The sequence below is a fragment of the Urocampus carinirostris genome, chromosome 1 (genome assembly GCF_059441175.1).
Source record: "Urocampus carinirostris isolate Australia breed hairy pipefish chromosome 1, RoL_Ucar_1.0, whole genome shotgun sequence".
Lineage (NCBI taxonomy): Eukaryota > Metazoa > Chordata > Actinopteri > Syngnathiformes > Syngnathidae > Urocampus > Urocampus carinirostris.
Window position 1 is genome coordinate 36,269,540 of NC_142349.1, and position 26,922 is coordinate 36,296,461.

Genomic DNA, 26,922 nt, shown 5'->3' on the forward strand with positions numbered 1-26,922 from the left:
TCACATTGGGAAGTAATCAATCATTGGAGCAATCTAATCTGCATGCTCAAAGTGCTTTCAAGACCAAAAGTAGTAGTGCTACTTTAAAACTACAATGTAGCCATCATATAATTTGTTTTAACCTTTCTTCATTTGTAAAAAAAAAAAAAGGTAATTTGTTAGATTACAAATAAGGTAAATTTATAATAAAGCCCTCAGTGTAAACGTTATGTCACAAAGGCTCCTCTTTTTCTCAATTTATGATTTTAAGCTCACCCTCCGCCTTGCAGGTCTTTGTGACGGGATCCATCTCGTACCCGTCGTAGCATTCACACTTGAAATCCCCCTTGTAGTTGATGCAGATTTGGCTGCAGGCATCCGGGTTCTCACATTCATCAATGTCTGCAGGGGAGAAGAGAAAAGAGAGGTCATAAATCAACTGCAGGACCTCCAGGCCGAGGCACTGAGTGATTGATTCAAGTATTCAAGCATGCATGTGAGTATTGCATTTCTGAAGTTATTAGGTGATGAGTTGAAGAAGACATCCGAGACTATGTTCTCTGTCAGCCATTCCAGTTTTCTGCAAACGAGCATCTATTTTAAAATGGTGAAATGGGGTAGAATTACCTCCGCATGTCTTTTTGTCCAGTAACTGGTAGCCGGCGGGACACTGGCACTCGAACCCAATTGGCTGGTCCATGCACACGTGAGAACAGCCACCGTTGTTCATCATGCATTCGTTAAGCCCTTGGAAAATAACACAAGCAGACAATCAGACCAAAGATAAAAGAACCCTCAGCCTCATTTGATCTAGCAGAAAGATCCAAGGACATGAGAATCTCAGCTTCAAACAATGCCGCATTACATTGGGTCTTGTACTTCCAGCTCCGCTTCCGACACCAATCAAAGGGAATCATTTTCACTGATCGGTCGCTGCACTGACTACTAGAGATGTGATTGAGTGATGTGGCGTCTGAGACATGATACACTGCTCAACCTTATCAAATGGAAGATAGTAGAATGAGACTGAATTTATTTCATGTTGCTAATTCATCCATTATCGAGCAGTCTTTTTCAAACCTCGATGGATAGCAATTCATGATAACAGTTTATTGCTAAGTGGGGATTTAATACAGTACAATTTTGATATCTTGGGTCGCTACTACTTTTGCCTAAGAATTTGTGGTATTACACACCATTCCATCTTACATTTACTTTCTTTTTGCTTTTGGGTCAGGAATTCTTTGTATTGTAAGTAAAAGTGGAATATAACTTACATTAGCACTAGTTTTTGTTGAGGATGAAGACAATACTCAAAAGAATATGACGCTAATTTCCAATGTACAATTCCATGACATTTTTTCAGCAAAGAAGACAACTCAAGTTTTTGTGCAAGAGATATTAGGGTTCAGCATATAAAAGACTCGTTTTCAGTAAAGAAGATGGTAATAGTTTGGGCAGAGAAGAAGCGAAGCTAGTTTTTAACGTGTAGGAAGATGACGCTAGATTTCAGTAAAAAGATGACGCTAGTTTTATGCGTGGATAAAATATTATCCTAAATTTTTATATAAAGGGAGACATTGCTCGTTTTTGGTTTTAGATGATTATACTTAGTTAACAAAGAAAGCATTAGTTTCCCCCACGGAAGAAGAGATTCTGTAGAACAGGGAGATCATCACATTGAAAGCTGTGTAGAATGTAGCACAAAGTCGCACCACATATGGAAACTTTTTTTTTCCAAATAATAATATGAGTACTTAAATGTGTTTCATGTAGCTTCAAGGTTAAAAGCTGTTGATGTATCTATCCATAATAGAAATAAATGAGCTGCAAAAAAGTTTAGGTAGAACAGGAGTGTAAATAAAACTTTATAGATACAACATATTTTGGTATCTGTTAGTGGGTAAAATAACAAATTTCATTTTCAAATATTAATTAACTAAACACAGAATATGCTTGCAATTTATAATCCTGTCTGTGGATTTATACCCAACTGCCTCTGGCAAAATGGTCCTACTGTGAAGAAAATTAACAATTTCAAGAGAAAAATTAAAATGCCATGAGGCAATTTTTCCAAATCTCCAACCTGAGGAAACTTTTGCCAGTGTGGACCACATCCAAATAATTTTATAGAAACAGAAAATACTTGTACCAAATTATGGGAACAGTAAATAAAATATGTTAGGAAAAATACATTCCTCTAATATTGAGATGCCAAGTTGGGCTTTGCACAAACAAATGAGGAAAACTGCAAAATGAACGCCAAATGACTGAAAAGTACAATAACGAGAAGATGGATTAAAGAAATGGCACTCCAAAAACTAAGGCCATGAATATTCACCAGTATAGCCAACAGCATGCTTTATTGAATTTATTTTGCCACTGCTTATTATTTGTTGCTTACTCAGGCAGCCATTTAAATCAGTACATTAGACAGCAAGAGAGTGCATCTATACAGAAACCGCTTCCATTTTGCTGCAAAGAGCATCACTGAGACTTGGGCTGCCTTTGTAAAGTTCTCAATGACTTCTGGAAGATTGGCCTTGATGTAAGGTTGAGTAATATGCAAACATACAATATCACGTTATGTTATTTATTATATATTTTTTTACAAATAAAATAGTTATTCAGATTTTATCACAAACCATTGTAAAGTGTGTTTTTAAACAATTTGCCAATTTCTGAACTGCCTTTTGTGTTGAACTAGACGGATAAAAAAAAAATCATTTTAAGACCACAATTACTCCCGAAGAGGTTTTAATGTAAACAGAGACACCATGCAATATTTCACTGTGCCTGGAGTTAAACAATGACCCCCAAATTGAATGAAAGCACATCGTTTCTACTTACTCCTCATATTTACACTTTAGCACACACTTCCTTCAGTCTACCAGGCATCAGATGTCACAATTTATAGTTTTAATAATAAGTTTTAAAAACTTATTAATAATGCATTGTATTTATGGCCACTGTTCATGTATATACATTTGGTATTGGTCAGGTTGTTTTTGCATAAATGGCAATTTCCTAAAATTCTTTTCTTTGTTTATATTGACATAAAATTGTTCCAAAGTAACAAAAAATAGACCTAATTCGCCCGATACATGCAAATAGCTATTCAGCGATCCGTAGGCCATGCCTGTTTACCAGGCATCAGCTTTGTGGTTGTCACAGCTATGTTCAATTCGAATATTAAATCAAATTAAATGAAACCCAAAAAATAAATAGATTCTAAATAGAATGCACCTTATTTGAATAAGAGATAAAAATAATTATCTTATGATCTTGCAGTTTTTTTTACATCTCAATCTCATTAAAGTACTTATCAATCAAATATCTATACAATTTAAAAACAAGGGGAGATGGAGATTAGATAAGCTGTTAATACTGAATATAAACAGTCACTATCGAATTCTCAGCTGTAACTCAGTTGGATAAGTGACAGCACTCAGGACCTTTTCACTGGTACCCAGAATGTAGTGAAGAAAGACAACAATCACCTTCACAACAGCAATTTCAGGAATCTGATTGCTCTTTCTCACACCTTGACTACATTATAAGCTGTATTTTTTAACCCCAGTGCACCATTATGCTTCACTTTTTTTACATTTCCTCTACAAGCTTTTTTTCACCATGAAAACCAATTACGTACTGGCCAATTTTAGGGTCTTCTCCCAAGGAAATAATTAAATCGATTTGCAGTATTAACAGCTCTCTTGCATGCTGTGACAAGTCTGCACGGAAATAATGTGATTTCTAAAGGTGGTACAAACAACAGAATGAAATCAATAAAATCAGTTTCTCTGAAGTTAAAGAATACCCGTATAGCAGAATATGTATGCTTTATTGAAAATACTTTTTTTAAAGTGTTTTTTTTTAAGGAAACCTTTAACGCACATATATTGGGAGACACTGAAGCCAATAGGCTGCATGCAGCCTTATTCGACTTTACATCGTCTCTGCTCAAAAGACTCCCTCCAATCAAACGAGGCTTTTTTTCATTAACCTGAGCAAGTCTTGTCAGTCCCAAAAGGTTTGTTAATGATTGACTGTCAAAAAGCATTTGCTTACAGAAAGCATTAAAAAAATATGCAGGTGCTGTTTCATATTTTAGTTAAACCGTACACAAACTGGCAGCTCAAACTCAAGTAAGGTTAGGCTGTATATTTTTGGTTGGATGAATAAGGTCATTATTTCAGTGGACCAGCTCTACAAACTCCCAAGGGTCCTCGAGGGTGCATGGGAGTTTGCCCATCCGGTCTACATGTGTTTTGTGGACTTGAAGAAAGCATTCATATGTGTTCGTTGGGGAGCCCTGTGGTGGATCTCCGGGAGTATTAGGTAACGGACAGTCTTGTGTGGTCCCTGTATGACTGTTGCCAGAGTTTTGAACGCAATGCCGGCAGTAAGCCTGATTAGTTTCCAGTGGGAGTTGGACTCCCCCCAAGGTTGCCTTTTATGTTCATAACTTTTATGGACCGAACTTCTGGCTGTAGTCTTGGTGGGCAAGGGATCCAGTTTGGGAGCCCCCGATTTTGCAAAGATGTGGTGCTGTTGGCTTCCTCAAGCCGTGGGCTTCAGCTCTCACTGGAGCAGTTTGCAGCCAAGTGCGAAGAGGTTGGAATAATGATCAGAACCTTCAAGTTCTCAGCTGGAAAAGTGGCATGCTCTTTCCAGCTCATTACGAGATTCTGCCCCAAGTGGAGTTAGAGTATCTGGGGGTCTTGTTTGCGAGCAATGTAAGATGGAACGCGAGATTGACAGACGGATTGGTGCAGCAAAATTGCAAATATTGTTTGTCGGAAAGGGAGAAAGCAGAAATTCTTGAAAACATCTCAAATCTAAAAGGGTATTGCATGATGTATGTATTAGTAAAATACTTGTTAATTACTTTGATAGTTAATAAATCAATGTGTAGTTGTACTGCTATGTCTCATTCAGCAGTAAGCCGAGGGTGTGAGTGAAAGCCCTCAAATGACAGTCACATCCACCCTAGAAACAGCAGCGATTACTAAAGTTAACAAACTGAATCATTTTGGTAAACACAAAATTAGGTAAAACCAGAATTTTAGCATACAATGCTAAAGGCAGACACATTTTTGTCAATGTCCTTTAGTGCGTTTTTGTAGCATCTGAATGTTTGGAAGACCATCTTGGAAATGAACAGTTGAGAGAGCAAATAAATGGGCAAAGCCTGTGTGTGTGTGTGTTCAACACTTTTTTAGCAAGCTGAGAACAAAAGTGTCGATTGACAGAGGGAAACCAAATTCAAGGAAAGGCAAGGAAAACCAGAGATGATAAATGAAAGAAAAACGTGCCTAACACTAATGCTTTGTTTCTTGAACTATTAATATCTTTCTATTAAAAAGATGATTTTTTTTTGTCTCTCAGCGCTGCTTTTGATACTGTCGACCACAACATATTAGTTTGTCTAGAACGCATTGGTACCTCAGGAACTGTACTCTCGTGGTTTAGGTCCTACCTGTCAGACAGGATGCAATGTGTTAACTATGGCAATCTGACCTCTAAACAATCTAATGTCCCCTGTGGTGTTCCTCAAGGCTCTGTACTTGGCCCCCTTTTTAGTATTTATATGATCCCACTTGGTGACATTATCCGCAAGAATAATATTAGTTTCCATTGCTATGCAGATGACACTCAACTGTATGTGCCACTGGAGAAAAATGGACATTTAAGTTGTAAAATTTTGGAGGCTTGCCTTACTGAGATTCAAAGATGGATGTCATTTAATTTTTTTACGCCTTAACTCAGAAAAAACTGAAATGTTGATTATTGGTCCAGCTCACTGTCGTCAGTTGTTTTCAAACAATACCCTGAACCTAGACAAATGTAATATCACCCATAGTGACTCGGTAAAAAATCTAGGTGTTATATTTGATCCTAATCTGTCGTTTCAGTTACAGGTGAAAAATATTACTAGAATAGCTTTCTACCACCTCCGTAATATTGCGAAGATTCGTTCGATTGTGTCCCAATCAGATGCAGAGGTTTTAATTCATGTGTTTATTACTTCTCGGCTTGATTATTGTAATGTATTGCTTTCTGGTATCCCGATGTCTAGCATTAAAAGTTTGCAGCTGGTTCAGAATGCGGCAGCTAGACTTTTGAGTTTGAGCATATTACTCCTGTATTGGCCAACTTGCACTGGCTCCCAGTCCACTTAAGATGTGACTTTAAGGTTCTCTTATTAACATATAAATGTTTGCATGGGCTTGCACCCTCTTATCTCTCTGATTTGATTTCCCCCTATGTTCCTGCACGGAGTCTGCGCTCGGAAAATGCCGGTCTACTTGTGACTCCAAGAGCCAAGAAGTCCGCAGGCTCGAGAGCGTTTTCCATCCGGGCCCCAGTGTTACGGAATGCCCTGCCTCCGGAGACAAGATCTGCAACCTCAACGGAAGTTTTTAAATCGAGGCTTAAAACACACTTCTATTCCAAAGCTTATGATTGATGCCCACCTCATATTCTGTATTGTCCTGTCTTCTTCCGACTGCCTGCCTGACTGATACGAAGGAGAAGGACGATTTGAGATGAGTCAGCGGACCAGCGTCTGACCTGAAGCATGTCAACCCCTGCATTTACCAGCTGGCAGAGATGGGAAGCTGGTCATAGACTTTATGGACTAGTTTACAGGCTGGGGGCGTCGTTGGTGTCATGCTCTTTCCGGACATCTTCAACATCTTACCTAATGTTTACTATTCTGTGTACAGTAATGGTAATTGTAATTCACCCTGGTCAAGGGGGATTGCTGGTTTGAGATCAGGTAATTGTGCAATTTTGTAATTGTAATCCTGTGCAGTCCATCGAGACATTTTTGTGATTAAGGGCTATATAAATAAATGTGGCTTGACTTGACTTTCTTTATCTAATTTGCGATGAATAATGGCAGTTTAAACTTTTTGAGTTTGAAAGATGTTTTGATGGTGTTGAAAGGCCAATGGCCCTGATTCATCCAGATAAAGAGATGCTGTAGAACAGGGAGATCATCACATAAGCCTTTCCCCCTCAGTTTCAAAGCAATTACAGCGAGTACTTTTGTTGCGTACAAAGAGGCTTCTTTTAAACAGAGTAACCGTCTGAAGTCTTGTAGGGATGTGAGCTTGTAGCACTCGGTTGTGATTGAAATTTTGTGATTTAGTTGGACATGATACAACAACGTTACCAAAACAAAACATTTCCAGAAACATACTAGTACAATCATTTGTACAATGTCATAAACCAGCATATATTATAAAAATGTCCTCAGGCCTGCAATCTAATATAGCTAACATTTGAGCTAAAGAAACTCTTGATGTGTAACAATTGTTCAGCATATGTATTAAAAGATATAGTTAAGTTACAGACTTATATATACTGACAACATTTTCAAATCAATAACCAAATTATTCCATAAACGATTACCAATTAAAATTAGACATCCATCCATCTATTATCTTCCGCTAATCCGAGGTCGGGTCGCGGGGGCAGCAGCCTTAAAAGGGAAGCCCAGACGTCCTTATACTGAGCCACCTCCTCCAGCTCATCCGACGGGATCCCGAGGCGTTCCTAAGCCAGCCGAGAGACATAATCTCTCCAGCGTGTCCTGGGTCGCCCCCGGGCCTCCTGGCGGTGGGACAAGCCCGGAACACCTCCCGAGAGAGGCGTCCAGAAGGCATCCTTATCAGATGCCCGAGCCACCTCAACTGGCTCCTTTCAATGCGGAGGAGCAGTGGCTCTACTCCGAGTCCCTCCCGGATGACTGAGCTTCTCACCTTATCTCTAAGGGAAAACCCAGACACCCTGCGGAGGAAACTCATTTCGGCCACTTGTATACGGGATTGTGTTCTTTCGGTCATAACCCAAAGTTCATGATCACAAGTGAAGGTAGGAACGTAGAACGACCGTTAGATCGAGAGCTTTGCCTTTCGGCTCAGCTCCCTCTTCACCATGACGGACCCATACAGGGTCCGAATGACGGCAGACGCTGCACCGACCCGTCTGGCGATCTCCCGTTCCATCCTACCCTCACTCGTGAACAAGACCCCAAGATACTTGAACTCCTCCACTTGAGGCAAGATCTCATCCCCAACCTGGAGGGAGCATGCCACCCTTTTCCGACTGAGTACCATGGTCTCGGACTTAGAGGTGCTGATCCTAATCCCGGCCGCTTCAAACTCGGCTGCGAATTGCTCCAGCAAAAGCTGAAGATCACAGCCTGAGGAAGCCAATAGCACCACGTCATCTGCAAAAAGCAGTGACGCAATGCTGAGGCCCCCAAACCGGAGTCAATCCCCACCAACGCTGCGCCTAGAAATTCTGTCCATAAAAGTTATGACCAGAATCGGTGACAAAGGGCAGACCTGGCGGAGTCCAACCCTCACCGGGAACGAATCCGACTTACTGCCGGCAATGCGGACCAGACTCTGGCATACAGGGACCGCACAGCCCGGATAAGACTGTGTTGTACCCCATACTCCCAAAGCACCCCCCACAGGGCCTCCCGAAGAACACGGTCGAATGCCTTCTCCAAGTCCACAAAACACATGTAGACCGGACAGGCAAACTCCCATACACCCTCAAGGACACTGCAGAGTGTGTAGAGCTGGTCCAGTGTTCCACCGCCAGGACGAAAACCACAGTTCCTCCTGAATCCGAGATTCGACCTCCAGGCGGACACTGACTCTTTAAAGGTATAAGAACCCACTGAAAGCTCTATAAACCCCTTAGATTAGGGTCAAGAGCCAGGTATCACTCTTCTCAAAATTATATCTGGCTCGGAGATAAAATGTCCTTTTTTTATGTAAGTTAGGCCGGAAATCAAACACTGTGTTTCTGTAGTGCTTTTCTACCTATATGACTGGTAGAAAGAAATTATGATTTTTCCTCTGTCTCTTGGCCAATCAGATGCAATGTTAAGCATTTACAAGCACTTCACCCAAAATGTGAGCACTTTTCAAACCTTGAAAACACAACAGGAAAATTCAAGGATTTTAAGCACCCATACAAACCTTGAATATAGTAAAGAAATTGTCTTACCACATTCTTTCTTGGGCTCGTCTGATCTGTCCTTGCAGTCCTTGAAAGAGTCACACACTTTGGAACTATCAATACACTCCCCATTTTTGCACAAAAACTTCAAGGGTCCCTCACACTTTGTGGCTGCAACCGTGAGAAAATGAATTGAAATGAAATTAACAGACTTTGAAAACAGTTGAAGTGCTCAGTAGTATTAGTGAGGTATAACTAGAGCCATCAAGGAGCCCGAACAAAACTAAACCCACCATTGACGCAGCCCGATTCATCACTGTGATCAAGACAGTCGTTGACCTTGTTACACTGCTTGGTGCCGTGGATGCAAGAACCGTCTCCGCACTGGAACTCATCAGGGCGGCAAGTCAGCAATGCTGTCAACAAAACGTACACAAGCAAAATGGAACTTTTCAAGATATCCTGCGTCAAATTCGAATCAAGAAAATTTTAATTTTTTTTAAATATGCAAACCATTTATCTCCTGGAGTTGCTAACAGTTGTGGGTCTTTTGACACGCACTCGATGGATCTGGCATTTTAGCAGCAGTAATCCATCAGAATTTTACACCTGCTGGGATCACTTCAAAGTATTGGCGCAGGTAATCTGATAACATTTTGATTAATATGCCTTGTTTAGATTAGATTAAAGACAAGATTGGGCCTAAAAATCTAGCCCAACCCACGGGTTTAAAAGACCGAACCATCCCAAGCCCGACCACTTAACTTGATTTGTGAGACCAAGCCCGAAACAGACCCGAATTTTCATATTTTATTGTGAGGACTCGGAAGGACAAATGAAGGGTGATTTTGTCCGACTCCGCCCCCAGCACACGCCCCAATTCTCTGTGTCCGACAGTGCCGCCGAGTGCACACAATGCCGAGCGTGCATGCCGCGCTGAGCGAATCCTCCATGAATAAGAGACAGTTGGACAATTGTTTTTTTTTTTTTTTTTAATTCAGCAAAAGAGAAGCATGACATAATGATTGACATTTTAGAGTTTGGGCTCAAGCCTTAGATCTTACCTCTAGATTAACCTGTCAATCGAGGTGAAAAACAGGTACTAGACTGGCAGCTTTACCGATGCGTTTTTATCAACTAGGCCTACTTTCAGGGTTTGAGAACTTTTTTTATGGCCAAATTCAAGCACTTTTTTAAGGACTTTCAAAACAATCTACCAATTTCTACAGAAATGTGGTTTGAATGGTGTAATTTGCAGAGCCACAAATATATCTGTGATTTACTTATGCAAGTTTTAATCTTTAATGTGAATTTATCAAGACATTTTATTTTTAGATCTTGAGTAAATTGTGAGTATTTGTTTTGAGACAGGGCAGCACGGCGGCGCAGTGGTTAGCGCTTGTGCGGCACAGTTCATGTCATGGGAACCTGTCGTGGGTTCAAATCCAGCTCCAGACTTTCTGTGCGGAGTTTGTATGTTCTCCCCGTGCTTGCGTGGGTTTCCTCCGGGCACTCCGGTTTCCTCCCACATTCCAAAAACATGCATTTCAGGTGAATTGGCCGGTCCAAATTGTCCCTAGGTGTGAATGAGCGAATGAGTTGTCTGTCCCCGTGTGCCCTGCGATTGGCTGGCAACCAGTTCAGGGTGTCCCCTGCCCACTGCCCGAAGATGGCTGGGATGGGCTCCAGCACCCCCGCGACCCTACTCAGGATAAGCGGTACGGCTAATTAGATGAGATGAGATTTGTTTTGAGACAAATCCCTCTTCGTATAGGAAGTTCTTCCCATTCGAAATGTTTTGCATGGCCCAAAGTCAATGTCCATCATTTATACATAATCATTGAACTCATACATAGTGCCCTGTTTAGTTATAGCATGCACCTGTCCCCTTGGAGTGCCCAATGGGGGGAGATGATATTTTATAGGTGAATGCTATTCAAACTAGTGCCATGTTAATCATGAGGGAAGAAGGAATGCAATGGCAAAGCGAAGCCACCAAAGAGCAGTGTTGGCATCATTTTTCAGCAAATTTGATGAGAAACATGAATAATTTCAAGCATGTACAAGCACTTCACCCAAATTTTAAGCATTTTTCAATCTTTGAGAACACAACATTGCAACTCAAGCCTATTTAATGATTTCAAGCACCTGTACGAACCCTGTAATTTGCATCGTCAGCTAACGGCTGAAAGCAAGCAGTCTTCTGCTGAGCAGCATGGAGAATATATGAATGCATTATCATTCTTCTGTTGGTGACTATTGGGTGACCTCTAAAAAAAGCAATTACCCGTGCCTCAACTGGCCACTTACAAGATACTAGAGCAGTTGACATGAAATGCACATCACACATCGTCATAATGGTTTAAATGGGCCTCACACTCACTCGACCACAGTGTGGAAAGAGCTTAAGGCATCCCTTTGGTTTTGGCCACACATTTTAAAAATCAGCTAATGTTGATGTCCACATCTTTAGTTTATATTTATTGGCATAGCAAGCCGTCTGAAGAGTCGTGAATATAATAATGGACCAAAAAAACGTAGATGGTGGTTAAACTGGTTTCTGGGATAAACTTTGAAAAAGTATAGAGGGTTGAAGTAAAATAAAATAGATGTTCAATGACATTATGACATGTTCAATAGTAGAAATGGGACTTATTCAGGAAGATTATTTGAGAAAATGTGGCTCTGAACTACAGCATTTAAGTCTTTAGTTTACAGTCTTTTCTGTTGACATAGAGTCATATACGTTTAAACACAGAAAGCGTTATGAAACAGATGTCCATAATTTGACTATACTTAACCTTTCTTTCATGTAGATTTGATTTTTGGACTATTTAATGTAAAGCCTCCTAAAGTGCCCAAAAAACCTTATAATTTTGTGATTACGGTTACAATGTTAGTATGGATGTTATAGCGGTGCAGCTAATGAGATGAGATGAGAATATCAATAAAGTCCTTTTTTGTTATGCTATTAACATAATCTAATCACCATCATCAATTGTTATCATCATAAAGGATTGTAAACGTTATCTTTGTCGTCGTTTCCCACTTAACGTTCCGACGGCCCGCCAGCAGGGCGCTGTACTTTTGATAAACAAATACTCGTCACTAAAATACGTCATGCCACATATCATTGGAAAGCTTAACCCCTTCGATTTCAATTCAATATGCTACGCTATATTACAAAAACACATAAAAGACTTTTAGAGAGGTGCTCATTGAAAAATTTTGTTTTTTAGTGTAGTCGGCAGCCTCTAGCAGTGTTTAATCTGTATAATACCGAAATATTTTTCTTGCCTTTAGACAACCGAAACACTAGCCTCCCATATTATGTAACAATATATCAGCATCATGTAGAACAAGTCTGACTTGCAAATAGACATCAGCCGGTGTTAGAAGATAATGTAGCGACCTCCTACAGATGGAAAGAAATAATGCTGTGGCAACACCTGCATTATGTTTTGATGAAGTTCAGATCAAGACTATTGCAAACAAGTTATACTGATTAACACAACTTCAAAGTAGAAATCAAAACTGAGCATTGGGCTGTGTCAAAAGGTTGTTTTGATCAGAAGTTGTCCACCAAATTTATAACTGGTGTATGTGAAAATGACAATTCAATACGTTACTCGACACATGAGGCATGATACAATTCAAATATGTTGTTATTATAATACTCATTGATTGGATATTATTTGGTTTTGTTCCGATATGTAATTTGTTTTGTGACCCCTTGTTAATTTGTTACTTTGTTACTGGTTTTGATGTTAAATCCATCCTTATTTTAAGTATCCCTGTCTCAGTTACTGCTTCCCTTTACTTGGCATCACAAAACAATTCGGGGCCCACACAAATTATTATTATGAAATATTTTGTGTTGACTCCCTCTTTTTATATACACTACTTTTGCCACATTTGCAAGAACTGGACAAAATAACTACGTGGTAAGTGAGTCTTAGCTGAAAGTAGCGTAATGGTCACCTCAACACAAGAAAACACAGCTGTCAATAAATGACAAAACTCACGGCAGTCAGACTCATCCGATTTGTCCTTGCAATCAGGATCCCCGTCACATTTCCAGCTTAGGCGTATACACTCTCCGTTGGCACACCGGAACTCCTCGCCCGTGCAGTTGGCCCTGCGGTTAGTCAGGTGGACGCCGTTGCCGCCGCATCGCTCCGGACCCTCGTCTGAGCCGTCCGCGCAGTCTGGGTCGCCGTCGCAGCTCCACATGAGCGGCACGCACTCCGAATTGTTACAGCGAAAATGGTTGGGGCCGCATGTGAAAGCCAAAGAACATTTCAGTTCATCGCTGCCGTCGCCGCAGTCGTCGTCGCCGTCGCATACGTGGAGGGCGGCCAAGCACTTGCGGTTGGCACACATGAACTCGCCCGAGGGGCAGGCCTTGGCATCTGTTGGGCCAGAGGAGAGAACAAAATTGACTTATGGAGTGTGTCTGCCTCCATTTATCATCATTTGGCATTTTGGGGAAGATGCAGGGCAACAGAAAGATGCAGGGGGTAAGCCAAAAATAACAATTTAAATACAGTAATTCCTTTTTTCCCGTCAGAACCCGATAGATAGATCCAAACCTGCCAACCACATCATTTTAAACATTTGGTATGTGTCTAACAATAAAGCCATTAACTAATTTTAAATGTCATTAATTGTCAGAATAATAAGTCAGAATATTCCAAGGATACATTAAATTGTACAAACAAAAACCTATTTTTCCTAAAATACATTTTATGATTATATTGCACTGTTGGTTTACATACATACATACAAAAAGAACAAGGCCAGTGCTGCCCCCACCCCCAAACCCCCCTTGCGCGGGTAAATGGCCAAGACAGTATAAGACTATGCCCCATCTCTGATAAGTTAGACCTCTGCTGTGTTATGCAGAAGGAGGCTCCATATTCTTCTTTATGGCATCAAGTGGGTGTTTAAAAGAGGATTTGCTGTCTCCTGGTTCTTATTTTGTAGTATAGCGAGCTAAAATAAAATAATGGGGTTGAGCTTCAGGCAAACCTTTCAGAACAATTATTTCGATTAACTAGATTCCGCCATACAAGGAACAGTCTGCATATTGTTGAGGATCACAAACATGAATAACACATTTTTTGGTGTTCTTAGCTAAAGAAGCGTTGATCAGAGATAACAACTAACGGCTCGTTTATAGCTAATGCATAATTCAGCATGTGGGTGACTCAATTAGCGGGAGGCTTTCCTATTATCTTCTCTTCTGAATTGACATCAGGTCTTAAGTAAGTTTCTTTTTTTAATTGCCAAAAGCGCATGGGCTTGCTCTAGCCATGTATTCTTTAAATATACAGTCACCACTAGTAAAAACGAGAAAAAAAAGAAAAAAGATGGAATAATTTTTTCACAGTGTGAAGGGTTTACAATTTATAAAGTCCATTTGGGCGAGTGGCTGTTATTCAAAATTAACCAAAAACAGAATAATGATAGTAAGGACAGTTTGAAGAAGATTGGTTAGTGAGTGCAATCAGAAAAGATGCGTCTTGGCTCTTTCGCGTTCTGCTAAGAAGTGAATAGCAAATATAGCAAATCAATGCTATAATAATAGGCTGAAACACTTAATCGACTCTCGACAGCAGACTATTTTGAATGATTGAAATCTGTGTAAAAAGACTTGCTGGTACTGGGTGAGTGACAGAACTCTGATAACAATAAAAGGGACGTCACAAGTTCATTCTCCATGGAAAACACAGCAAAAGCTTAGAAATAATTAGCTCTAAAGTCAATTACTACTTCGTCTGGTGTATGTGTGGTGCAATATTATGAGTTTGAGCCTGGTTTTAGCTTTGTGGGAAATAGTAAAAAATTAAGGAGGACATTGCTTATTTAAAAAAAGAAGCTATTTTGTGACCACTCAAACTGTGACCACTCAGAGAACCATACTATAAATACACGCATATAAGCCGAATTTAGAACGATGTAATACAATACTGAAATCACAGGGGTCATTTCAAATCTGCACAAAACAAAATGAACACAAGTGGACATGAGACAGGTATTGCCGCCAAATTTAGCCAATACCCCATGGCTGTGTCACAAGCCTTCATTCAGTTTTGGTTCCTCTCCTTTATTTCTCCCTCTTGCTTGCCCTTACTCTTATTTGGTCACTCACTTCCAAGCTCTAATTTCCCCCCCACACCTTGTGACACTTGTCCTGTTTACCTTCCAATCACACCTCTCCCTACTTAAACACTCTGTATTCTTGGCTCGGTGCTCATTTGTCGCCTACCTTGTCACAGTCTAGTTGTTATCCCATTGTACTTAACTCTTGCCTGTCCTTTGGGATCACAAGGAACGCCAGCCGAACCTTTGGACTGTTGCCTTTGCTGATCGAGGTTTAATGGACCACCGACCCATCACCTGCATCTCGGACCACGATTGTTGGCTCACCCCTTGACTTCTCGTGTACTGAACCCTGTCCTAATTAGGACCTCTGTGACAACACTAATCTGTGTTTGTGCACTGTCCTTCCGCACCACCGGGAGTGGTTCCTTAACAGCCTATTCCATGTCCTCATGCTCCCCGCTCCGCTATCTTTTCTTCTTGTTCAATTGGTGCTGTCCTAATTGTGTTTGAGAAGGACCACATCTCATTTTATTGTGATTTACACCTTTTTATTTATTTTGTTTTAACCCACAACAGCTCCCAATAAAGTAAGTGATAGGAAGGAAAAGTGAGAAACAGTTGCAACAAAAATCGAATTGAAAAAGGAAATTTTTGCAAAATAAGTCTCGGCCCTCGAAATGCGGCTTAAAAGTACAGAAAATGTTTTAATTTTTTCATTTATCATTTATATAAACTTCATTATCTACACATATAAATTATTAACAATGTTTAGGTACACATTTCACCGATATATATTTTTATATAAAAATACACAGCATGTTTTAATATTTCTTTTAGTATGTGGCTATTATAAAGCAGTTTTTGCGACTTATATGGTACATCATATAGGAAAATATTTTTCCTGCTAGTTTCACACCAATTGTGTGTTTTCCAGCCACATACCATTTTTCATGATCCTTAGAATCTAAAAAACACAATCCCAATAGCCTCAATCACTTTTCTTGTGACGTGAGAAGATGATTATTCATGGTGCCTTAGAAGTAGGCCAGGGAAGATGCTTGCAGGGATGCAAGCAGTGGGTGGAGCATGCATTTGACTGCATCATTTTATTGGCTGTCAGTTTCATAATTAGCGGCTCTGGAGCCACTAGCACGAGAGTAGAGGCTTTACACAGATTTTTTTTCTATTGCTATCACACTCCAGGCAGCTCAAATATCACCCAATCAGGAACATCACCATGATTGCAGAAAGATATTTACCATAAATTCCAGCCTATAGAGCACACCTCATTAAAAGCCACAATTCTAAAGGAAAAAACATTTTGTACATACAGTGAAGAAAATAAGTATATGAACACCGTGCTATTTTGTCCCACTTTAAAATCATTGAGGGGTCTGACATTTTCATCGTAGGTTTATGTCCACTGTGAGAGAGATCAACTAAAAAGAAAAATCCAGAAATCACAATGCATGATTTTTAACAATTTATTTGTGTGATATAAGTATTTGAAAACCTGTTTATCATCTAGAATTCTGACCCTGACAGAACTGTAAGTTAGCCCATTAAAAGTCCACCTGCACTCCATATATCATATGACCTGGAAAGAGCTGGGACCACCGTTTCGAAGGTTACTGTGGGTAATAAACTAAGACGACATGATTTGAAATAATGAATGACGGGTTCCCCTGCTTAAACCAGCACATGTTAAGGCCCGTCTTAAGTCTGCATATGACCATTTGGATGATACAGAGGAGGCATGGGAGAAAGTTTTTTGATCAGGTGGGACCAAAATAGAACTTTTTGGTCATAATTCCACTAAGCGTGTTAGGAGGAAGAAGAAGGAAGAGTACAATCCAAAGAACACCATCCCTAATGTGAAGTATGGGGGTGCTTTGGTGGTGTTTTTGTGCAAGGGAGGATGACTGGGGGCAGTGTATTGTGAGATTTTGGGAAACAACTTCCTTCCCTCGGTCAGAACTTTGAAGATGGGTCGTGGCCGGGTCTTCCAACATGACAAGAGGCTTATGAAAGGTTCTAGCATGGCCCAGACAGTCTCCAGACCTGAACCCAATTGAAAATCTTTGGAGGGAGCTCAAAGTCCGTGTTTCTCAGCAACAGCCCAGAAACCTGACTGATTTATTCAAGTCAAGTCATGTTTATTTGTATAGCCCAAGATCTGTGTGAAGGAGTGGGCCAAGATCCCCCTGCAGTGTATGCAAACCTGGTGACAAACTACAGGAAACGCCTGACCTCTGTAATAGCAAACAAAGGCTACTGTACAAAATATTAACATTTATTTTCTCAGGTGTTCAAATACTTATTTGCAGCTATATCACACATATAAATTGGTAAAAAAAAATCATGCATTGTGATTCTGGATTTTTATTTTTAGCTTATATCTCTCACAGTGGACATACACCTACAATGAACATTTCAGACCCCTCCATGATTCCTAAGTGGGAGTAATAGCAGGGTGTTCAAATACTTATTTTCTTCACTGTACACAAGCCGCAACTAACTATAAGCCACATGTGCCCACATTGAAACATGAAATATTTACAAAGAATGACGGTACACAAAAAGCGTTTTAATAATATAAGTACCTTAACCCCTTAACGTTCCGACTTTTGATAAACAAATGCATGTCGGTACGATGTCATCAATCACTGGAATCGACATGCTAAATGTCATTGGAAGGCTTAAACTCTTGAAAAGTCTTCAAAATACACTCATCAGAGAAACCTCTCTGAAACAATACACCAAAACTTTAAAGCCGGCGTAAGTCACCATTACATCCTCAGGGCCGTGTTCAACTTCTTTGAGTGTCCACGAAAAAGGCTGTTACGTCGAGGACAACCCATAGTATCTAACCGTGTAAAATATTTTCTCTAAAACACACGATAATGCCAACCGATAACTAGGAAGCTGCCGACAACATTTCGGCTTCACTGGACGTTGCTTTTAATAATCCTTTTGTTTCGCCATGTTATTTCCGTTTAGAAATAAACAGACTCGTAAAATGATTTCAATTATGGTAGTTAGCCCTTTTCTTTCGATGGACACCTTTTCCACGATAAAGGTCTTTTCATGCTAGTTTTATTCACGCACAAAGTGTGAAGTTAGATTAAACTTGCGTCATCATATGCATTTATTCCACCTGTCTCACTCTCACCTTTACTGCTTGGGCGGCCGTGGGGGCCTTAAGAAAAAAATGCTCAAATTTGCCTCATTATTGCATAAGACGCAGAGTTGAAAGCTTGCGACAAAAGTCTTGGCTTGTATTCTGGAATTTATGGTAAATAGCGAACCAACTCACCAGATGCACAGTCTTCCTCATCAGCCCCATTCTCGCAATCCCTCTCACCGTCACATCTCCACGACAATGAGACACACTTATTGGATCCACCACAGTCAAATTTCTCTGGTGGGCAAGTCTGCTTGCCTGTTGGGAAAATATCAAAGTGATGAGATAATTACTACAGTAGGTTTTTTTTTTTTTAATGAAAATTTAAAAAAAATCTCAAGAAATCATCATAAGTAAGCCACACCAGGAATCTACTTCTAGATGAACCTAAAACTTAAAGAACACCACAATAAAAATGTGTCTTTTTGAGGAAGAAATGCACAGTTGGCTGCAAATCAAAAGGGCAACTCAGTACCCTCCCCCTTTCCATGCCAATCTGTTCTGGTTGTCAGTGGGTGGGTTTGATCCAGATCACAGTGTATGTAATATGAAACATTTTGGCAAGTATACTTTTTTTTATTTCAGTGCAGCCTTAAACTGCCCACAACAAGCCTTACAATTGAGCTCTAATCATTTTACAATTACATATAATACATTTGTTGTTTACGTAAGGCCTTAACGTTCAGTATTTGTTTTAAATCTCACTGAAGGTTATTTTCTAACTTGTAGCTATTCCCCACAATGAATAATGACACATTTTTCTCTGTTACATGTAAATTGAATTGCTGAAAATTGGATAGACTGGGAAAAAAAAACGTGTAGCTTTTTATATTGATTGATAAGAAAATATAATAATCAAATTCCCATCATGGATTAGGATTGTTTTATAAGTTCAGTATGCCCCCTCTGTGCTTTTATTGCTGTAGGCTCAAGAGGTGACAAGAGTGAGATGGGCTTGGCTGGCCAGAGAAGCAGCTGGTGCCTGGGGAGAAGAAAGTAGCAAGTGATAAGAATGGCTGACGCAGCCAAGCCCCGACACCACAAAGAAAAAACAAAAAAAAATGTCACTGCAGTGCCAAAGGGTTGCTTGAAAATAGCTGAGTATTAGTGTGCTCTGCGGGTCTCACATTAACATTTGCCCCTGGCTAGTATGGCCACCTGACAGATAGGCGGGTACAAATTCAATAAATAAACACAACCAATTTACACATATTTGCTTCCTATCACATGTAAACCCAGCCAATCACAGGGCACACAGCTATATCACGCAACAATTTACACATGCACCCATACCTAGGGACAATTTGGAGTCAACAATGAACCATGTCGTTTTTGAAATGTACGTGAAACTCAGGCCTAAGGAGAACACACGGAAATTAACCCGCAATCTTTAAACGTTCAGGCCGACATGCTAACCAGCCAAAACCGTGCTACCAATGAATGAACGCACAATATATTCTATTTAATAACTTATTTTACAAAACATGACTTAATTACTCAAATTTGTCACTTAAGTTTTCAAATATACAAAAGTAGGTTTTGCACAATCAGCAGTGTTGAAATGAACCTGTTACAAAGAAATGCGTTCCTTGATCACTTCTCAGGAATGAGTTCATAGAGTACGAGTTTTCTCCTTATGGAGATATTCTCCATACCGTATTTACTCAAATTTAAGCCAAACTTCAAACTAAGCGTCAACTTACATGCGCACATTTTTTTTGAGTCACCCGAAGTGAATAGTAGGCAACACGTAGGGAGGGGGGGATGGCTTATGCAAGAGCAACATACCAACTGTACGCCAATGGTGCAAATGTGTACTGAACTTCGGCCTATTTAATAGTAAAATGATTTTCAAATAACCTATGCCTGGAAAAGAGAATGTCTGTCCTATACTGCTAACTTCAAGCTTAAAATTATAAGACGTCTGAAGAAAAAAGCAACCAGGAAGCAGCAAGAAAGTTTGGTCTAGATAAAAAAATGTCAGACGATGGTAAAAGAATACATTAAGGGAAATAGTTAAGGCTATCACGCAAATTTTCCATACTTGTGCAAAATAAGACAGTATGTAAATTTTCATAACAATCGAAACCTAATCAATTGAACAAGAATTAAGGAATTGGACTGCATACTTTGGTGAAACTTTGACTGTTTTTCTGGAAGCAGGAACCATTTTGGGCTGAAGCATGAGTTTGGATGCAATCAATGTCAATTGAAAGATTAGAAAATCATGACTTTAGAGTTGATCACCAGTATGGCACTCAGCAAAATATCTGCCAGCTGATTCAGTTGATCAGATTGATGTTAAAATTCTAAATATAATGCAATTGTCTAATATTACCGGGAAAAAAATGAACTCACAAGAAACCTAAGAAAATACAAGATACATTTTCTTGCTGTATGTAAAGCTAACTATTAATCAATCCCACTCTGCCTTGGAAGTTGATTTCTTAAACCAATTTGCTAATGCATCTTAAGTCATTCACTGTCATTGATGAATACAGACTGCAAAAAATGACAAGACATATTGTACATGAGTTAAACATGGTCATTAAATTTAACTTGAATCAAGTTGACTAGTTCTCCTCCGGCTGAATGTCAAGACACTGTCCGAAAGGCAAAAATGTCCAAGCAATTGAAGTGATTGATTATAAGAAGCCATGTCTAGAAAGAAAGAAAGGCAGAAGGGGGAGGGAAAAGAGAATTTCTGATGAGCTACACAGACGCTGACTTTCTGAGTAATTACTTGCTGTCTAAAAGAATCCCCTCTGATGTTCAACCTAACATGTCCTGACAAAAAAATGAAAATAAAACGAGGCAATAGCAGATAAATGAAAAAAAAGCAGATGAGAGGACAAAGATGCTTTTAGGTAAAAGGGAATTCATTACAACATATCAGAAGGAAGGAGAAAAAAGACGCTCCCTGACCTTTTCCAATCTTAATCTCTAGAAAAATCACAGATGGCCACAGCAATGGAAATAAATGCAGTAGGAAAAACCGGTAAGTGGAGCATGGAATGGAATTTGAATTTATGCAGTCGCTGAGTTGTCCTTTAAATGATGACACTTTAATAAAGTGAGAGATGCGTTCCCTCACACAAAAAAGCCAAACCTCAGTATACAAACAAATGGGGGCCTTCTGTTGCTGGAGACACATATTGATTTAGTGCTGTTATAAAGACATACAGGTTGTTTTTTTGGGGGGGAGGAGGCCGTATCACAAAAGAAAATTACTCAGTAGACAAACAGGCCATACTGTAATAACCAATGGTTCATTTTTGCTGTGGGAACTTGTGTTTGAGATCCATCAATGTCAAGTGGTGCGTTTTATTCGAAACTCCGGGTTTGGGCCACCACAATTCTGACTGGAATATCTATATATTTTCAAACGATACATCATTTGGTAGAACTGTTATCCTTAAAATAATTTAATATTGATTAAGGTAACTTAGATTACAAGATATTTTTAATGGTTACATTGATCATAAAGTTCACCTTTATAATTTGAAAAAATAACGACTGCTCTGATTTACTAAAACAGAATATTTGCAATGTCACTATCTCCTCAATTCAGGCCCTTTACTTCCCTTTTCACCTATGCACTTTATTTTGACATTATCATCTTATCCTCTACTCCAAATAAGTAAAATACCTAAAACATGTCATTTTTTTTTTTAATTTTTGCATTTCACAACAATTCAGAACAGTAACATTGGAACTGGTTAAAACAGTACGATGTAAGGTTTAACTTGAGAAAGTAATGAATATGAAAGAGTACTGCCCTTAACTCTTGTTTATTCTTCCTTTGTGTTCCTTGCAAGTCCCTTTAAAACCTGACTCTGATTTTTCTTATAACAATCATTTTATTCATTTTTACAAAAAACTTCAGTACTGTCAAATTTAATCATGAATCTGAACTGACGGTTTACAACTGGAAGATTAGCATCACCCACCGCAATCTGAGTACCGGTAACTGTATTGATTGTGAGAAAATGAAAATTGATTATGAAAAGAAGTACGGTCAAACAAAAACTGACTCAAGTATATTTCACTGCTCTTTTTTCGCACAGGTAGAGAAGAGGGGAAGTAACTGTTAAGCCGGAATGAAGAACACATTACATGATCAAATTACGTAGTAGCAGTGAAACTGTGACATAGCAATTGATTCCAGTAAATGGGCTTCTTCTATAAAAAACAGCACTATACAAAAATAAAATAAAATGTGCCTAGAAAATGTCTTGCTCTTAAGAAAAAAAATGATCATGACAGATTATGGAAAGAAAGTATTGGCCAATAATATTTATGATGAAAAAGAGAATACTATTCAAAATATGAAAATACAATTAACGTAGACTAAATGTCAAATTGCAACACATTTGATTTCAAAACCCAACACAAATATTTATAAATGTAACACTAAATTGACTTCCTCTTTAAGCTTGAATGCACACTGCCTGTTTCACAAAGCCTTGTTCATACTTCCTCAAACTTAAAAAATAATTCTAATTTTTGGTTTCGTTGACACAAAATCAAGTTAGTGAAAGTACTTGCTGGATTATAAATGCATATGTGCCTGACTCCTTTCTGCTTTGTTGTTTATTACTATAAGTAATAAGAGTTTTCTGTTTGTGCTGTAATGAATAGTTAATTCTATAGTACAGTGTGGAATATGATGTGTCTTCTATTATTGACAAACATTTAATTTAACAGTAGCATATGTGCATGAACTTGGCCAGCTAGTGGTGAATTCCTATTGCCTGTGGTTAATTGCATACAATTAATTGCTTTTGCCTGTGGTCTGAAATATTTAAGTTGTACGTAAAACTTTGAACAGAGTAATGTTTTAATACTAAAAGAGTAACCCTAGCTGACTGGAAAAAGCAACACTTGGTTGTTACTTGAAAGAACAAAGTTTATAAAGTTTTGTGTACCCCACTTCAGTAAGTATACTTTATTGGGATGCAACACAGGCATTGTGTTAGGCACTAGATAAAGAAAATAATGAAAGATGCAGTTTGAACCAACAACAGCCGGGGTTTAATTCTATACTTCCAAAATATCACTGGAGGCCGATTTCAGCAAACCAACAATTGATGATCTTCATTAAAAGCAAAATAGCTCTAATTCTCTCACGTCTTTTCTTGACACAGTTTCTATGTGAGGCAATCAAAAAGAACTGACACATTTGGGAAAAAAAAGATGACAAGTCTTTCAGTTAGAGAGCGGAAAAGGCAAAAGAACTGATTACATGAGTCAAACTTCATGGCTTCATCAGGCTGCTTTGGTGCGTCTGGTTCCTCCTTCTTGCATTATAAATGCTACAGAAAGAAACAGGGATGTTAAGAAAATACAAGATGGGATAATCTTGTTTTCCCATTTGCGAAATGGGCTAGTCGGTTAGGAGTGAGGCACTGGAATGTTTTAGGCAATTTTCAGCTTTATAGCAGTTGTATTGTATGCAACTTTATTCAACATATTCCTGGGGAGGATAATCTCCAAAGCTCTGTCATGTCCGAATCTCCAGTACAGTCAGTTAGGGGGACACAGTATCCCTAACCTCCGTTTTGCTTATGATATTGCCGGATTGGCAAGAGACGAACAGCAATTCAGAGATCTGCACAATCGCCTGGACAAATTATCAACCTAGTATGGTATGTAAATCAGGACAGATAAAAACAAAAATGACCAACAATCCCCAAGGTATTACCACAAATGTCACCCTCAACCAGAGACAGCTAGAACCTGTCTCCAAATATAAATATCTTGGAGCTGTCATATAAGAGGGGTCAGAACCAAAAATCATGGCCAGGATAGCTCAAACCACAGCCGCGCTTGCCAGACTTAAATCCGTCTGGACGGACAAGAATATATCAGTGAAATCAAAGATCAGATTCAGGCAAGCGCTGGTTACTTCCATCTTCCTCTAAGCTTGCGAGACATGGACTATTGCAGCAGAACTGGAAAAGAAAATTCAGGTCATGGAGATGCGATGCGACAGGGAACTTCTAGTCATCAGTTACTTGGCCCATGTGACAAACAAAACGTGCACAACACCATTAGAGGGAATATTGCACCTGTTGAAGAACTGTTGTCACCAGTGCGCAGACGTAAACTTCAGTGGTATGGTCACGTCAAAAGATCATCAGGACTGACCAAGATAATTCTCCAGGACACAGTCCAATGGAGAAAGCTGTCCAAAGTTGCTTCCAGCAAAGATACCAATATCAACATGCTATGAAACTAATTCACAATTTTAAGATATTCTGTCACAAAGAAAATGTAATGAAACCATATAAATAAAAAAGTCCAACCCATTAAAAAATAGATGGAAGAACAATTGAAATAAAAAACAAAAAAGTAAGGAGACATGGAAGGAACGAATCAAAGAAGTAAAAATGACTGACGGACGGGCGGACAGACAGACAGGCGGACAGACAGACAGACAGACAGACAGACAGACGGACCAACAGACAGACAAACAGACAGAGATACACTATTTTTTCAAAGGAAACTCGGCTCATAATGCTCGCAGGTTGCTAGTCCGGGTAATCGAATCTGGGCCCTTGGGTCGTATTCTTAAATCTTTGAGTATATGGCGGATAAAAGTAAAAAGAAAAGTTTCCTCTGGTTGAGGATTCCCTGTTTCCCTACAGGCTGTTATTCCAGGGTTATGTCTTCATTTAATGAAAGAGGATGCACTTCTCACGCCTGTCAGGTCTAATCAATTTGAGAGCGGTGCAGAAGAGTCTCCTCAAAGAACGGAGGTGCACTTTGGAAGTTGGCATTGTTAGAAAGTCTGGAGTACTAAATACACAGAATGATCAAAGTAACAACTGCTGAGTTTTAAGAGTATGGTAAACAAGGAGTGCACAAGGGAATAAATAAAATGAGGAATATGCACATGAAATGATCAATTATGCATTATATGGCAGGCTCCTCTAAAAACTTGATTGTATTAGAAAGAGAGAGCGAAAAGTATTAAGTAGTAAGTATACTTGCCCTCACATATAACATCATACTCTCACACATGCACAACTTTCATACGGAGACAGTCATACCCATGTACAAACACTACTATCCTCTGTCACATATACTACTATACTCTCATAAACACACTACGATACTTTCACATGTATTACTACACAATGAGCAACACCAGTCTGACCTCGAACTGAACAACATATGCACACGGATTAGTGTTTATCGCAATGGTAACCAAAAGAACCCAAAGTAAAAAAAACAATGAGGGTGAGGTAACACTAGGTGTGAAAAAGCCCTATGATAAGAGCAGTTTTAATGGTTTGAGAGAAAGAATAGTAGTGTGTATGAGAGAGTATAACAGTGTTTGTGAGAGTCAATAGTAGTATGTGCGTGAAGTATAGTAGCGTATGAATGAGTGTATAGTAGTGTGAGCATGAGAGGATATAATAATGTGTGAGTACAGTGGTGTGAATGAGTATATAATACTATGTTGGAAAAAGTACAGTATTGTTTGTGCATGGCTATGACTGTGTCTGTATGAGAGAATAGCTGTGCATGTGTGAGAGTATGATGTTTATCTGAAAGAAAGTATGATTTATTCTCAAAGGGCCTCGCATAGAAAAGCCCATCTATATGAGGCTGAGAATATAATATGCCTTTTTTAGCCGCACCAGCTCGCTAGCAACGAGTTTCAGATTAGGAATGCAACAAATGCTAATTTAATTCAATCAATCTCTTGAAACCTATGGAATATAGCTGTTTTCAGTTAAATCACCACTCCCTAAAAGAGAACATCAGTTAAAACTACGTATTAACCAACCGGCCGTAAATCCATTACAATGGTGCTATCTTCTGCCAAAATGGCATCTAGTTACTGCGTGTAGCGGTAGAATGCTGTGCCGACCGGGAGCCATAATAGTAGTATGCGTTGTCAGCCTTCTACATGCTGTAAAAAAGAGGGGAAAATCTGCTGGAAAAAATGATCGACCCTTAAAATATGAGCATCTGCATGCCCAAGTATAGGAGGGCGGAAGTCGGATTTTACCTGTATTTACGATAATTCAGTTACCAATTTTGGCTCATAGAATTTCAGAAAATGGGCAAAAGAAATACTGCCAAAATATTAACTTTTGGCAAAACAGTCCAAATCATATGTATTTTGAAACATTGGAATCAAAATAAATGTAATTAGTCTACTAAACATCAAAAGACAGCCTGGAGGAGAATATTTCTAATATCAGTAAGCTGTAGAAAATTCAGTTTGCATCACCGATAATTTATAGTTTTAGACTTTGAATTCTTCACAGCAGTTTCTCTCTCAGAATCTTTTGAACTGCCATCGTATGAAAATAGTTCTTTCATTTTAATTGTAATGATCCTATTTTCATCCAACTCGACCAACTCTTACTGAATGTCTTTAGAACTTTAATGTCATGATGACTGATTAGTTTCACCTGTGCCCGCTCGTTTGGCGCCAGCCGCTGCGAGCTCCCTGATTGGTTTCCCATCCTTTCTCTCGCCTGTTTCAGTCCGTCAGCGAACCTCTGTTTCTACAAGGCAAGCATTTTGATTCTGACTCCCTTCAGTCCCGCTTTTTTCACCCGCTTTTCCACCCGTCCGTTCTGATTTCCCCGTTTGTCTCCGGCTACGACCTGTTTTTTGATCCCGACCACGTTTTGTTCTCC

General features: G+C 39.3%; 1 protein-coding gene across 1 annotated transcript in view; it reads right to left on the minus strand.

Annotated features, from left to right (window-relative positions):
• The window catches only part of LOC148374511 (low-density lipoprotein receptor-related protein 8-like), an 84,143-nt gene that overhangs the window by 20,716 nt on the left and 36,505 nt on the right, over positions 1-26,922 (minus strand). Inside the window, exons 4-9 of the mRNA XM_088337175.1 lie at positions 18,392-18,517; positions 12,993-13,379; positions 9,261-9,383; positions 9,016-9,138; positions 607-726; positions 256-381 (exon numbers count right to left, since the gene is read on the minus strand). Of these exons, the coding sequence (XP_088193301.1) occupies positions 256-381; positions 607-726; positions 9,016-9,138; positions 9,261-9,383; positions 12,993-13,379; positions 18,392-18,517 (1,005 nt within the window). The remainder of the gene's footprint in view (positions 1-255; positions 382-606; positions 727-9,015; positions 9,139-9,260; positions 9,384-12,992; positions 13,380-18,391; positions 18,518-26,922) is intronic.